Here is a 13,446-nt window from a genome sequence, read left to right on the forward strand (position 1 = left end):
TGTTAGTATTCTGCAAATCAAAATTTGTATAGTCATATGGTGTGCTAAAGATCCCAAACAGTTGATATAATAATGTTGATTTTTTGTAAAACTTTGCAGAAATGTTAATGAACAATATCTCAACAAAGTATAGTCATGCACTGCTTCATTTTCATTGTATAAAAATACAGAAGCATATAGCAGCATGCTTAGTTACAAAATGTTTAGATTGTGTATAATATATCAAATTTTGCATAAACAAATGGTAATCGGAATTTTCAGTAATCTGGCACCACTCTGGTTCTGTAAGGGCCAGATCAAGAAACTTAAAATGACCAAGTGATTATAATAATTAATATTCATTTTTTCAAATATTATCAGCCATTTACAAATAATTAACACATTTGGAATGTGCTCTTTGGGAATTATAGAGAGAAATTATTAAGTAAGGCTTTGGGGTAAAATATTTATTAACTTGAAAGAATATTTTTTTCTTTTCATTTATAATTTATCAATGCAATGCTCTTTAATTACTACTGTTTTACACTTAATATTTTAAAGTATTTAAAAGACAATAAAATTGAATTTGAAATAAGTTTTATTAATCAGAAACAATATTTCATACATATTAGTTGACTAATAGTTCATCTTATCCATCCACATTCAGGAAAATATTTTTCTTATACATACAGTGTGACAAAATCTGTAGATTTGTTTTCTATGAATAGTTTTTTACAAGCAATTATTATTGAACATATGAATACTTGAGCCAAATTTATATAATTTTCAAATTTAACAATTTGTACGATTTAACATAGTCAATTTCAAGTATCAATGCCAATTTACACTTCTTTATAGAAGATTTTAGTTTGTCAGATTTATAGTGATTAATGGGTGACATGCAAAGTTTATAATATACCAAATTAAAGAGTTTTATACATGGATAAATTACAAACAAATTTGTACAGAAGAGATGAACATGGAAGACTAGATTTGATAAAATATGAATTGAAAAAGTATGATCAAAAACATTAATGTGAGAACAACTTGAAAATTTTCCTAAGGGAGAATTTTGATGGATAACCAATTATAATACATTTATGCGTTAATATTTAATACATCTACAAAACAATCAATTGTAAAATTTTTCATAACAAATTCAAACTTCGAAGAATTAAAAGTATCTAAAAATAATAATAGTAATAATGTATATACAACACTTTTTAATGTATTAAACAATATATATTTCTTAATTAAAAACATAAATAACTTAAATTTTAAAAAATCTTTTTTATCAATTAATAATTAACAAGATTAATAAAGAAAAATCTATCTCAATTAACACTTACTATTTAATTCCAGATACAAATCTTATACACAATCTTTTTTTTTTTTTCGTGGAATGGGATGGTATAAGCTCTACTGCCATTTCCAAAAATATTTATTCGGGTTCTTGTTAAACTTAAAAAAATGTAAATGCATGAATGTAGACTTATATAAAAAAAAATTACATATTGATTTTAATAGAGATTTCATTCTTGGATTAATAACATCTTGTCGGAAAAGTTACGAGATAAATATAAAAACATGAATGAGACTGATATTAAATTGCAAAATATAATGCACTAAGTCTAACTTACTGAATATCTTTACTTTTGTAATTATTATTATTGTTCACATTGTTTTATTACAAATCATATTTTAAAAAATTTGACAATTAAATTAGGTAGTTATGCATAATTTGCAAAATGAAATATTATAAAAATAATTTAAAACAAATTTACTGAAAAATTAATTATTATTATTAAAATTAATTATTAAGTTAATAATAGTTTTCAAATTATTTGTTTAGATTTTACATTAATTGAAGTCTTTAATTTCTTCCAAATAAATTTCTTATTACAATAGAAGAATCTTTGTATCATAAATAATTTGTTAAAAAGAATTCAAGAATGATTGCAGTACATTATTGCTTTAAACATGCTGTTAATAAATAAAATGTACTGTACATACATAAATTAACTAGTAATGAAATAGTGAAGATCATTACGTTTCAATGCTACATTTACAAAATTTTTATACGTCATCAGTCGGTTGTATGATATTATTTAAAGCATTTTATTTTAAACGGCACTTGTATGAAATTAACCACTTCACAGCATTGAAAAGTATAATTTATAAATTTATAAATACAAAGTTTGGGTTTAAAATAGGTTAGAAATTTTCACAAAGATAAACTTCACTTATCAATATTTCTAGTCAACAAGCAATTATTTAAGTGATAAATTGATTTGTTTTATTTTTAGTGATAATATGCTGACTTTTGTTAAATTCATCTTTTAAGATTTATATTTTTAGTAAATTTGAAAAATGGATATAAAATTAACTATAATTTTCCTAGTTATAACATAAATTTCAATTGCATAGTTTTCTATTAAACATTTTTCTAAAAGTTTGACTGATTTATAAATATTTGAATTAACAAATCAATTTTTTTATAACTACTTCAAAAGTCACTATATTTTTGTTAATTTTGTTAGTTTACTTTTTTAGCTAAGCTTAATTTGATAACTTTTAATCAGTAATTTACACCACCTCAATAAAAATTATCTTAATTTAATGGAAAACTTTCAAATTATTTCTTTTTTGCATTAATCTTATGCATCAAAAATGAATTTCTAACAGTCAATCATTAAAAATACAATATTCAATTAGTTATAGAAGAAATTGAGCAATCAGTTTAATTATACACTACTTAACAGTTCTTTGTTTTAATAAATCATAATAATTTAATATGAATGTTAAACTGTAAACCTTGTATTCAAATGACATAAAATATTTATAACTGAAAATTTCATTTCCATTTTAATCTGTAGAAATCGTACAATAATATAAAATATTAAATTTAAAAAAAAATGATTTTAAGAATGTTAAATAACTCTTTAGTAACAAAAACATAATAAAACATTATCCAAATAAAACCTGCATAATTTTAAATGAAACTGCTTATTGTGACCATATTATTAATTGGTTAAATAATTTAGTAAATATTTCCAAAATATAATTTTCAATGTAAATATGTATATAAAATACAAAAAGAAGTACCTAATTTTTCTTAAATTAATTAATACAAAAGAAATAATTAAATTCTAAAGTGAATGTGTTTATTGCTGCTTTTTCTATAAAGAAAATTTTCTAAGTGAATGAACAAAATTAATAGTCTCAGTTCATTAGTTAGATATATTTATAAAATTTGGCTGATTTCAAGCTCCAGTAAAATTCATGACAGATTCAATATATAATTATCTGACAAACTAAAATTAGTGTAATTTATAAGAAGAGGGAAAAAACAAAAATCACAATGTTATTCAAATATCTATTTTCCAACAAAATTTTAAAATAATTTTACAGATTATAATTCTTTTCTATTATATTACAGAACATTTTAAATACATTAACAAAATCTCAATAAATAGTTTATAACATTTTGGATATTTTACTTTTCAAATTGGGAAGAAACTATTGCATATCCTATAAATATTCTAAGCCACCAAAACTACTTATATAATTGGCATTTGCATTAATAAATGGATAGAAAATGGCAGTGCAAATCATACCATCAATTTACTGTAACAAAGTTTCAAAATTTCTCTTCTAATTTCTCTTCCAGTGAATAGAAATGATTTACATAATGTAAACTTGCACAAAATGCATTTGTATGATCTCGTCATAACAACAATCACAGGAATCAGATATGCTATCTACGGTTGAGCAAACAGACAATTGCTTGAATCTTATCTCTATTGGCTCAACTCTCTTGCTTTACTTCTAGGCTTTCAGCATTTAGAAATACTACTTGCTAAACATTGTATGCCATCAGGTCAATAAGTGTTTCCAATGCATTTTGGATGCTCTCATTGTCTTGTAGGCTACACATCTGTATTGTCCATTTCCTCCCGTGGAGAGCACTTTGAAAAAACTGTTCCAACTGTACAAAATTGATGATAATTATTACAAAATTCTCAAAAATCAACATATGATTTCAATAAATTATAATCAATAGTAATTTCAAAGAAATAACTGAATAGGAAAGAAATAATTATCTTCTCATGCCAGATTCTTACCATATAAAATTTAAGAGCATTATCTATTGGTGTTCACGAATATTTATTAATGCTAATAGACAGTGCTCTTAAATTTTATCTGATAACTGGATAGATTATGTTTAGTTAGATGTAAAAAAAAATTATATAATCGAAAATTGATGATTATTAATTGAAAGAATTACTCATAATAATTCAATTAAAAAGTTATTTTAATTTATCTTCTTATATATAAAATTCTCGTGTCACAATGTTAGTTACCTTACTCCTCCGAAACGGCTTTACCGATTTTTACCAAATTTTGTATGCATACTCAGTAGGTCTGAGAATCAACTACTATCTATTTTTCATACCCCTAAACCATTTCCCTCCCCCTTTCAAAAATATATTTATATATAGATTAAGGCTTTTATGTCCAACAGATGGCTCTACCTTACGATGACCTAAGTTTGCTTTTCTGTGAGGCATTCTGCTTTTCTGTGAGAATGGACTGAAGCAGATCATTTTCTATCTATCTATATAAATAAAATATAACGTTCGTTTGTTCCTACCGATTCCTTTGAAATTTTGACACAACGTTGCATTCGAATACGCACGTGTTTCTATATAATATACATGTCGAAATTCTCCATACTGGGGGGAGATGGACGGGATTAAGGCTTACCGTGAAGAACTCTGCTTCTATTATACTATTTCACATGCGGTTTTTTGCGTTTTTAATTGCGTTTTAATAGGTTACGTCAACAGAATATACACTAAAAAGGGATTTTTCGATATTCCCCAGCGGGAAAAGTGACGGGATTAAGGCTTACTGTGAAGAACTCGGCTTTTATTATACTATTTTAGATGCGTTTTTGATTGCGTTTTAATAGGGTACGTCAAGAGAATGTACACTAAGAAGGGATTTTTTGAAATTCCCCCCACGGGGAAGTGTTATACATTTATAATAGATACATTTTGAGCCACAACAACGTGTGGCCGGGTCAGCTAGTATTCTACAAAATTTTTAATTACTATCTTTATATTATTAGGGGCTGTAGCCCTGATCTAAATATGAACTTCCAATCTGGATCAGAAATTATGATTTTTCAAATTAAAATATACTTAAAAATTGCGGCCCAGCATTGTGATGATGTCACAAATAATTAATTTATAAAAGAAAAAAATATATAAGATAAATCCATAAAGTAAATTCATACATAATTAATAATTTAGCAATTTTCAAATTTAATAATTTATAAATAAACAACAACTAACCCGTTATATATAAAGACCAACAACTGCCGAATTATCGGGCTAGCAAATGGCTATAGAAATATTAATAATTTAAGTTAATTTGGTACTAGAGTTAGGCGTTAGGCGCCATCTCTTGCTAAATTTAATAATTAGAATTTTAATTAAATAATTTAAATAAATTTAGGTTTAACTGGAAGAAAAGAATCGGCCCGAAGCGGGATTCGAACCCGCAACTTCTGCTATCCGTGCAGACACGTTACCAGTTACACTACCCGGACCTTCGGTCCGATCTCCCCTTCCAGTTGATATAAGATTACCGTACGACCATCGACGGTCATTCGGTAGCTGAATTACTGACCATCGGCCAGTAATTCGGCAGTTGTTGGTCTTTATATATAACGGGTTAGTTGTTGTTTATTTATATGTATATGCCTTGCCGGGGTTTGTGATGGCCGGTTGAGTGCCTTTGGGAGGACGTGGGCAATTAATGTGTCCCCAGCCGACATTGTAATGACCGTCGATGGTCGTACGGTAATCTTATATCAACTGGAAGGGGAGATCGGACCGAAGGTCCGGGTAGCGTAACTGGTAACGTGTCTGCACGGATAGCAGAAGTTGCGGGTTCGAATCCCGCTTCGGGCCGATTCTTTCCTTCCAGTTAAGCCTAAATTTATTTAAATTATTTAATTAAAATTCTAATTATTAAATTTAGCAAGAGATGGCACCTAACGCCTAACTCTAGTACCAAATTAACTTAAATTATTAATATTTCTATAGCCATTTGCTAGCCCGATAATTCGGCAGTTGTTGGTCTTTAATAATTTATGATAAACTTCTATATAAAATGAAAAGTATCAAATTTCAGTCCTATATGTATGTGTATAAATAATCACTTTTGACATATCTCTTTAAAAATTATTGAAAATAGTCTTAATAAGAAAAAAATATAAAACTTTCTATTTAGAACTTGTATGTTTCATTTTAAGTTCTCTATTCTGTGGATATTGATGATGAATTCATTGATTCAAAAGTATTTTCAATTAAATTTCTTTTAATGTATAGAAGTTGATTTTTGTCTGTTTTATAATTCTGGTAAATAAAGCAAAATAAAATGCCAAAAATAGTTTTATTAATATTTAATAAAATACAGGTAACCCCTGTAAAACACAAGAGTTATGTTCCAAAAAATTGCTGTGTTATGCAAATCCGTGTTATACGAAACAAAGAACTAGTACGAAAAGGTAGGTTTAGGTTCCAAAAATTAAAAAACATGCTATTATATTTTCATAATTAAGATAAATATCTTTATTAAAATTTTCTTAAGAAGTGATAAATATTAATATAAATTAAACAATGTTTTTGTCATCATCACTAAGCACTATTAACTGAAAATTTTTAATCTACGTAGCCAAAAAAGAGAGACAATTAAAGTCTTAAAGTATAGTTGTAAAGGTGTGGATTGTCCCAACAGTCAGAGGTGTGGTTCAATGTCTAAGAACCAGTGACAGAATAAAGCAAGTATGGAATAAGGGAAAAACATCTGGCAACATAAAATGAGAAGCATCGAGATCTGGCAACACTGAAACAAATTTCGAGAAGGACCACGTGTATCAACAGAAGATGGGAAAAGAAAATTTACATACTGTACTTAAGTACTAATAGTTCACGAAAATATGCATGAAAATCTGATAGTATGTACGCGCTCGAATGAAAAATGTCAAATGAGGTATCTTTCGTACTTAAAAGCTTTATCACATTTATTGAACTGTTGTACAGGGATTTGCCTAATTTCAAATTAGATAAAGTTAACTTTTAATGGTTTTTATTATATTTCATGTTGTACGAGGGTTTTACCCAATTCTCGAACCGTGTTAGAGTGAATCCGTGCTATAGAAGTGCCGTGTTATACAGAGGTTACCTGTATATATCTTCATTTTCTCATAAATATGAGTAAAAACTTACATTGTGCTGTGTTCTTGAATCTGAGCAATCAACATGTGTTGCAAGAATAACACATGGTATACCCTTCATGGCTGGATCAGATAACACTGTCAATAATGATTCTAACGAAAGCTTTAAACTATCATCATCTGAAGCTGCATTTACTACATATAATAATCCATGCTGACCAGTAAAATATCTATTCCAAAATGGTCGTACATTATCTGCTCCTGATAAATAAATTGTCATAAGAATACACCAGGTACAAATATAATACTCAAGATATATTTTGAAAAGAGACAAACCTCCAAGTTCTTTAATATCTAACACAGTTTCTTTTAAGGGAAGTGTTTTAATATTAAACCCTAAAAATACAAACAATGTATTTATTGATTAATTATTATGCTTTCTATCGTAATTTAAAATTTATTTTGTATACTAGTACATTTTATATATTAACAGGACTTATTATAAGGTGAACTAAATAAAAAACATTATTTCTGATCTGTAAGACTAAATATCTGCATCCATAGTTTCCAGTATAATAAATCCTGTTAATATATAAAAAGTACTAGTATACAAAATAAATTTTAAATTAATGTATTTATTGACTTTAACACTGGTTTATAATAAAATAAAAATTTTTCTTATCTCTCACCTGTTGTTGGTTCGATATTATCAATATTTTCTCCGACTAATGTTGCCAAAGCTGTGGATTTACCTGCACCACTCAGACCTAAACAGAGTACCTCATATTGGTCACGAACAATAACTAAAGGTCTGTGACATCTCATCCATTGCCAACACTATGAATAACATTAAACTTGGTGTTAATATCAAACATCATATCAATAAGTTGTATCTTAATTACAAATTAAAAATTCATATTAAATCTTTTATATTCATTTTCTTCATTAAACTATCAAATATAAAGCTAAACATAATTTAATAACTAATAATATATTAGAAGAATGAAATAACCGAAACTCCAGAACAAAATTAAAAATTATTTAATGAGAAAACAAATATTTTCGATAACTTTAGCTATCATCATCAGGTTAATATATGCAGAATTTGAAAAAGGAACATAAGTGAATCAAATGTTATAATTTAAGGAAGAGATGTCATCTGATTTGTTGTTGATGTTACATATAGTATTTATTGTAGGACTTCAAACAGATAGAACTTCCTTCAAGCTTGAGGGAGGGTATTGCTATCCTTGTAATTTAGGGCCATATTTTTTTTACATACCCTATATGTATACATATATACTGTATATACATACGTCATATATAGATATATATATACCAGGTATATATCTAGATTCTCAAAGTGTATGAGAGATGATTGTATTCTGGTTGCAAGTAGTAGTTGGGCTACATCTAATGTGTGTTTGGATTTGGAATTCTGTGGCCAAACTGGCTAGTGCAGTTGTGAAATGCCCCCCTTTTTAATCAAGGTTAAATGTTTTTTAAAATATTTGAATAGATGTGTTATGGTACCAATGTATTCTATTTGCCATTTGAGAGTGGGTGTGGGCAATTGGAATGGAGTAAATGCCTGAGTGATGGTGGTCCTTGATATGATCCTTAGAATTCCTTAGTGGAATATGTGTGGAAGACATCAACATTATTAGTCTTTACAATTTCCAAGTAAATTCATTTCAAATGTTGGTTGTTGTCACCAATTTCCGTGGTTTATCCTCCAAGTCACATATGGAGTGTGAGGAGTACAATTTGATTAGGCCCTTGATTAATTATATGATGGTAGCCATGTTGTGTTACAATGTTGATGTGGTAATTTAGTTCTTCAGCTCTATTGTTGTGGTTGGAAATGTGCATAAAAAAGCTTCTGATAAAGACTCTGAATGCTGTCAATTTATAAGGGAAGTATTGTACAATATCACAGGAATGAATAGCTGATGGTATGAAGGTTTTCTGTATATTGTGCAGTGGCGTGCCGTTATTGGAAGCAGTGGAAGCGCCACTTCCACCTTTCAATGACCTTTCCTTGTAGTTTCTAAAATATAAATATTCATATTTTAACATACTTTGAATTAATTAAAATTAATATTTTATTATAACTGCATTATGTATTTTATTACAAATTTATATACTACATGTGAAAAAACAATAAGATTGCTATTGTATATTTGAATATCAGTGGCGGAATGGAAGCACTTACGAGACAGCTTCCACGGCGAGAATAACTGAATGGTGTAAAGCAGCCAGTGGGCATTGGCGCATGCGCTTTACAGAGCACCAACTTCAGCCGGTTTAGTTGGTGAAAGCTACACACGTGTAACGCTTCCAACGATTCTATCCCTTAGCCACTGGCAGGGAGCTATCTGACTAAGTGAATTGTTTAAGATTTAAAAAGTAAAGAGTATTCAATGTTATTTTTATGTACGTTTTGTTTGCAAAGTTATATTTATTATAATTTTTTAAAATTATACTGTAATTATATTGACAGATTTTCAGACATAAAATCTTTAGAATTTTTATCACTTTTAGATGTTAATAATTTTAATATTATGAAAAACAATTTTTCCAAGTGTGTTTTAATTCTACAAATGAAGTAAATTTTATGGAAATTTTTTTGATTTATTTAGATTACGTAGTGAATCGCAATATTTATATTCATGTCGGGACTATAGGCCTATTGACAAGTAACTCTTAGACATAAAAAGTATTATAATTTATGATGATCCGAACAAAGACGTACTAAAAGAATTATATGATTTAATATCATTAATATTTACGGTACCATCTACCGGTGGTCTGCTAAGCGCAGTTTTTCGACCACGACGCAAATTCATACATTGGCCAGGAACACTCGGTCGGAGGAAGAATTGTGGTCGCTAGCGGAAGAATTGTGGTGTTTCGATAGAAAAAGAGCTTTTAAATACGTTGATAGAGTCGACGACCAACGACTTTTATGATAAAGTAATTAACAACTTTGCAGAAAAATCGCTGAATAGAGTTAGTTTATAAAAAATTAAAGAAACAAGTTTTTCTATTATTGTTTGTATCATATCAATTTGTATTGTGTATGTATTTGCATTTTAGAACTAAAATACAGAAATTGTTTATTTTTGTCATTTCCAGTATTTGTTTAAAACTTTTATGGAAATGTGAGGTTCCGGACAGGTCTGACCCGACACGAAAGACGCGAAAAAACGGTTAATTTAGAGAAAAGTTTATTAGTTTAAAAAAACATAGGTAAAAGTCGTTTGTAATCGGACACCCATTGTTTATATCAAACTGCGAGACAGAAACCATAAATCGCGGAAGAAAGTCGTCCTATGATCGGTGGAAGATCGAATTCGTCTTCGATTTTGACTTTTCTCCCGTTCCAGGTAAGAGTCTCGTTACGTTTAGTAACCAGGGACCAACCACTCGGGAAGCATGATTGAGGAAGAACGACCAATTAAATGGACGAAAGAAAGAACGGAGATTGATATAATCCCTGACAATCGATAACACCTGGCACTCGGTTAACGTTCCGAATAACCAAAACGCCGTGCCGTGTGTCAATGCACAAAAAAAAAAAAAAAAAAATACAATTTCTCGTCTATTGTGCCAACCTGTAACCCGTGCCACTTCGGACTTAGACCGTGTCCCCAACACCAATAGAGGAAGTCTCCCCGTGCCCTACAGACTTGTCAACGCCACTGTCCCCGGGCCACCTTCGATCGACCATCGAAGAACCACATCGACGCCCAGGATGTCCGAACGGCTGATTGTCCTAAAGCAAACTATTTTGTACATAGTATATGTTTATTTTATGTTTCTTTTTTGTCTGTTTTTGTCTGGTACGTCTCTTCCGCCACCACGCACATACAAATAGACCCTACGCCATCACTGACGCGCAATTAACTGATTGCCCCTGGAAGTTGGCTTCTTACAGAAACACAGCTTCCCTATCATCAAATGTCACGGCACGCCACTGATATTGTGATGGATATATGCCTTTCTTGGATGATAATGTTAAGATCAAGGAAATGTATCAAGGTAGGGCTTTCCTGCTCCAAATGACATTAGTAGACCAAAAGGGTTAGAATTGATAGAGTATGAAATCCTGGAGATTAGGTCTGAGATGCCATATGATAAGAAGTGTAAAGAAGGATGTTGTGAAATCTGGAAGTTAAGAACCTAAAATTTCTGAATTATTTCACTCCTATTATAAACGGCTTAATCAACAACATTCCATACCCAGGAAATTGTTGACCCTTGACTGGCACGATCGTCCCCTAACTGTCAACAAGCCGTTATTCCCTTGGAGCAGGTAGATCATCTTGCACGATAGTTTACAGTTAGCGAACTAGTCGTTTATTTGAATCCCGGGAACACCTATGGCCCTAATTGCGATCAGTTATCGATCACGTGACAGGTTTTCCCATCAAAAACCTAAAAAAGACGCTTCCTTTCTCCCTTAAAGGGCTCTCCGATCGTCTCTCCATTACGAAGTGCACTGCGCCGTCGACCAAACCCGAAAGTTTCTAAGTTTCTTAAGTTTTTAAGTGCCATTGTCCAGTTTACGAATTCTAAGGTTCTACGTGCCATCGTCCCATTAACTGACTCTCCAAAAATTATTATCACTTCTCAGTGAATATTTACCTACCGGGACATTCACTGGACTCCGTCTATTTCGGACTTGTTAAGAGGTATGAAAATTATTTGTAAACTCTCTCTCTCCGGACCCCCTTTTTGTGTATGAGGGTAGAAGTGTAGTTTTGTTCGTTTCACTTTTAATGAATCTTGTTTTGTTATAAAATGGTGTCTTCTTGACTGTCGGCTTCGCCTTATCGTCGACCCCATCCTTCCTCCTCCTCCACTTGCGTAACGTGCCGTCGACGTAACAGCCATCCGTGACAAGTGAGTCACCGGAAAAAGAGGTACGACTCCCTCTTACCTCCCCAGGATCTCACAATGTGTTGTTCAAAGGAGGGCAAGATGATATTTACCAGTTGTCAAATTACCAACTTGCAGAGGATTCTAGAGAGGGAGTTACCAATGGATACACTCCTGACTTGTAAGTACACATTCCCTTTGAACTGGAGAAAGAAAATGTGGCATGCAAGGTCAACAAGTTTTAAGATTGGCATGGTCACTCAAATAATTAAAGAGAAAATTGCAAAGCTTAAAGAAACATGGCTCTTAATTGATGAGTAAAGAGAATCAAATCATACACTGTAATATAGATGTCTTTCCCCAATTGTAGGTGTTGTAATCATTCCAATAGATGTAAGGAGTTGTTTATGATCCGATGATATTGAAGATCATTGTTGATGAGATGATTGAGCCTTCTTTTAATTCATATAGCTGATTTGTTGTCAACAGATCAGCAAAAATCCTTGCACAGCCAGATGGCAAATGCAAAAATCCTTGGTCATGTGTAGCAAATGTGCCAAGGTGTTTTAGTAAAATGGATGACTTTGTTGTGGATTTTCATAAGATATTCAGAAGGCACTTCAGTGGATTGTGTGTCCTCAATATACAAGGGCAGTTTTTTTCCAACCTCTGATGGTTCAAAAACAAAGACAAGTGTAAATAACAAAATGAATTTTACTACCAAAAGTTAGGTACTGTACAAACATGATTACTTTTCAACATAATCACTGTGAAAATTGAGGCATTTGTCATATCTGCAGACAAGCTTTGCAATCCCCTCTTCATAGAATGTTGCTGCCAGTAACTTGAGATGGGCTTTAATGTTGTTTTGAAGATTGTCATTAGTCTTGAACCTCTGTCTTCCTAGCCACTTTTTCAGTTCAGGAAAGAGGTGGAAGTAGCTTGGGCACTATATTGGGTGTTTAAAAAGTTCCAAGCTGAGTGGCAGTCTTCACACATTGAAGGTGTGTGAAGACTTCCACCTCTTCCATGAACTGAAAAAGTGGCTAGGAGGGCAAAGGTTTGAGACTAATGATGATCCCAAAACAATGTTAAAGCTCATCTCAAGTCACTGGCGACAGCATTCTTTGAAGAGGAGATTGCACAGATATGACAAATGCCTCAATCTCCACAGTGATTATGTCAAAAAGTAACCATGCTTGTACCTAACTTTTGGTAATAAATTCATTTTGTTATTTACACTTGTCCTTTATTTTAAAGACCATTGGAGGTTGAAAAAACCACCCTCATGAGGATGCCTTGTTGATATGTTGTTCTATGCAGGAGTATCAGAT

The 13,446-nt window shown here is 30.8% G+C and overlaps 1 protein-coding gene across 3 annotated transcripts in view; it reads right to left on the reverse strand.

The window, feature by feature from the left end:
- Window positions 1–559: 559 nt before the first annotated feature.
- Window positions 560–13,446, reverse strand: part of LOC136979174 (ADP-ribosylation factor-like protein 15) — a 28,948-nt gene continuing 16,061 nt past the window's right edge. The window contains exons 2-6 of one of the 3 annotated variants that reach the window (XR_010881353.1): window positions 7,918–8,065; window positions 7,565–7,624; window positions 7,281–7,489; window positions 1,329–1,440; window positions 560–1,163 (exon numbers count right to left, since the gene is read on the reverse strand). Coding sequence is in view for 2 of the 3 variants with exons in the window: in XM_067275103.1 (XP_067131204.1) it covers window positions 3,839–3,967; window positions 7,281–7,489; window positions 7,565–7,624; window positions 7,918–8,065 (546 nt within the window). In the remaining variant the exon portion in view is untranslated. Of the gene's footprint in view, window positions 1,441–3,635; window positions 3,968–7,280; window positions 7,490–7,564; window positions 7,625–7,917; window positions 8,066–13,446 lie in introns of those variants that run through there. The other 2 variants (XM_067275104.1, XM_067275103.1) reach the window with 2 other exon arrangements.

The sequence above is a fragment of the Centruroides vittatus genome, unplaced genomic scaffold (genome assembly GCF_030686945.1).
Source record: "Centruroides vittatus isolate TY-2023 unplaced genomic scaffold, ASM3068694v2 contig_595, whole genome shotgun sequence".
Lineage (NCBI taxonomy): Eukaryota > Metazoa > Arthropoda > Arachnida > Scorpiones > Buthidae > Centruroides > Centruroides vittatus.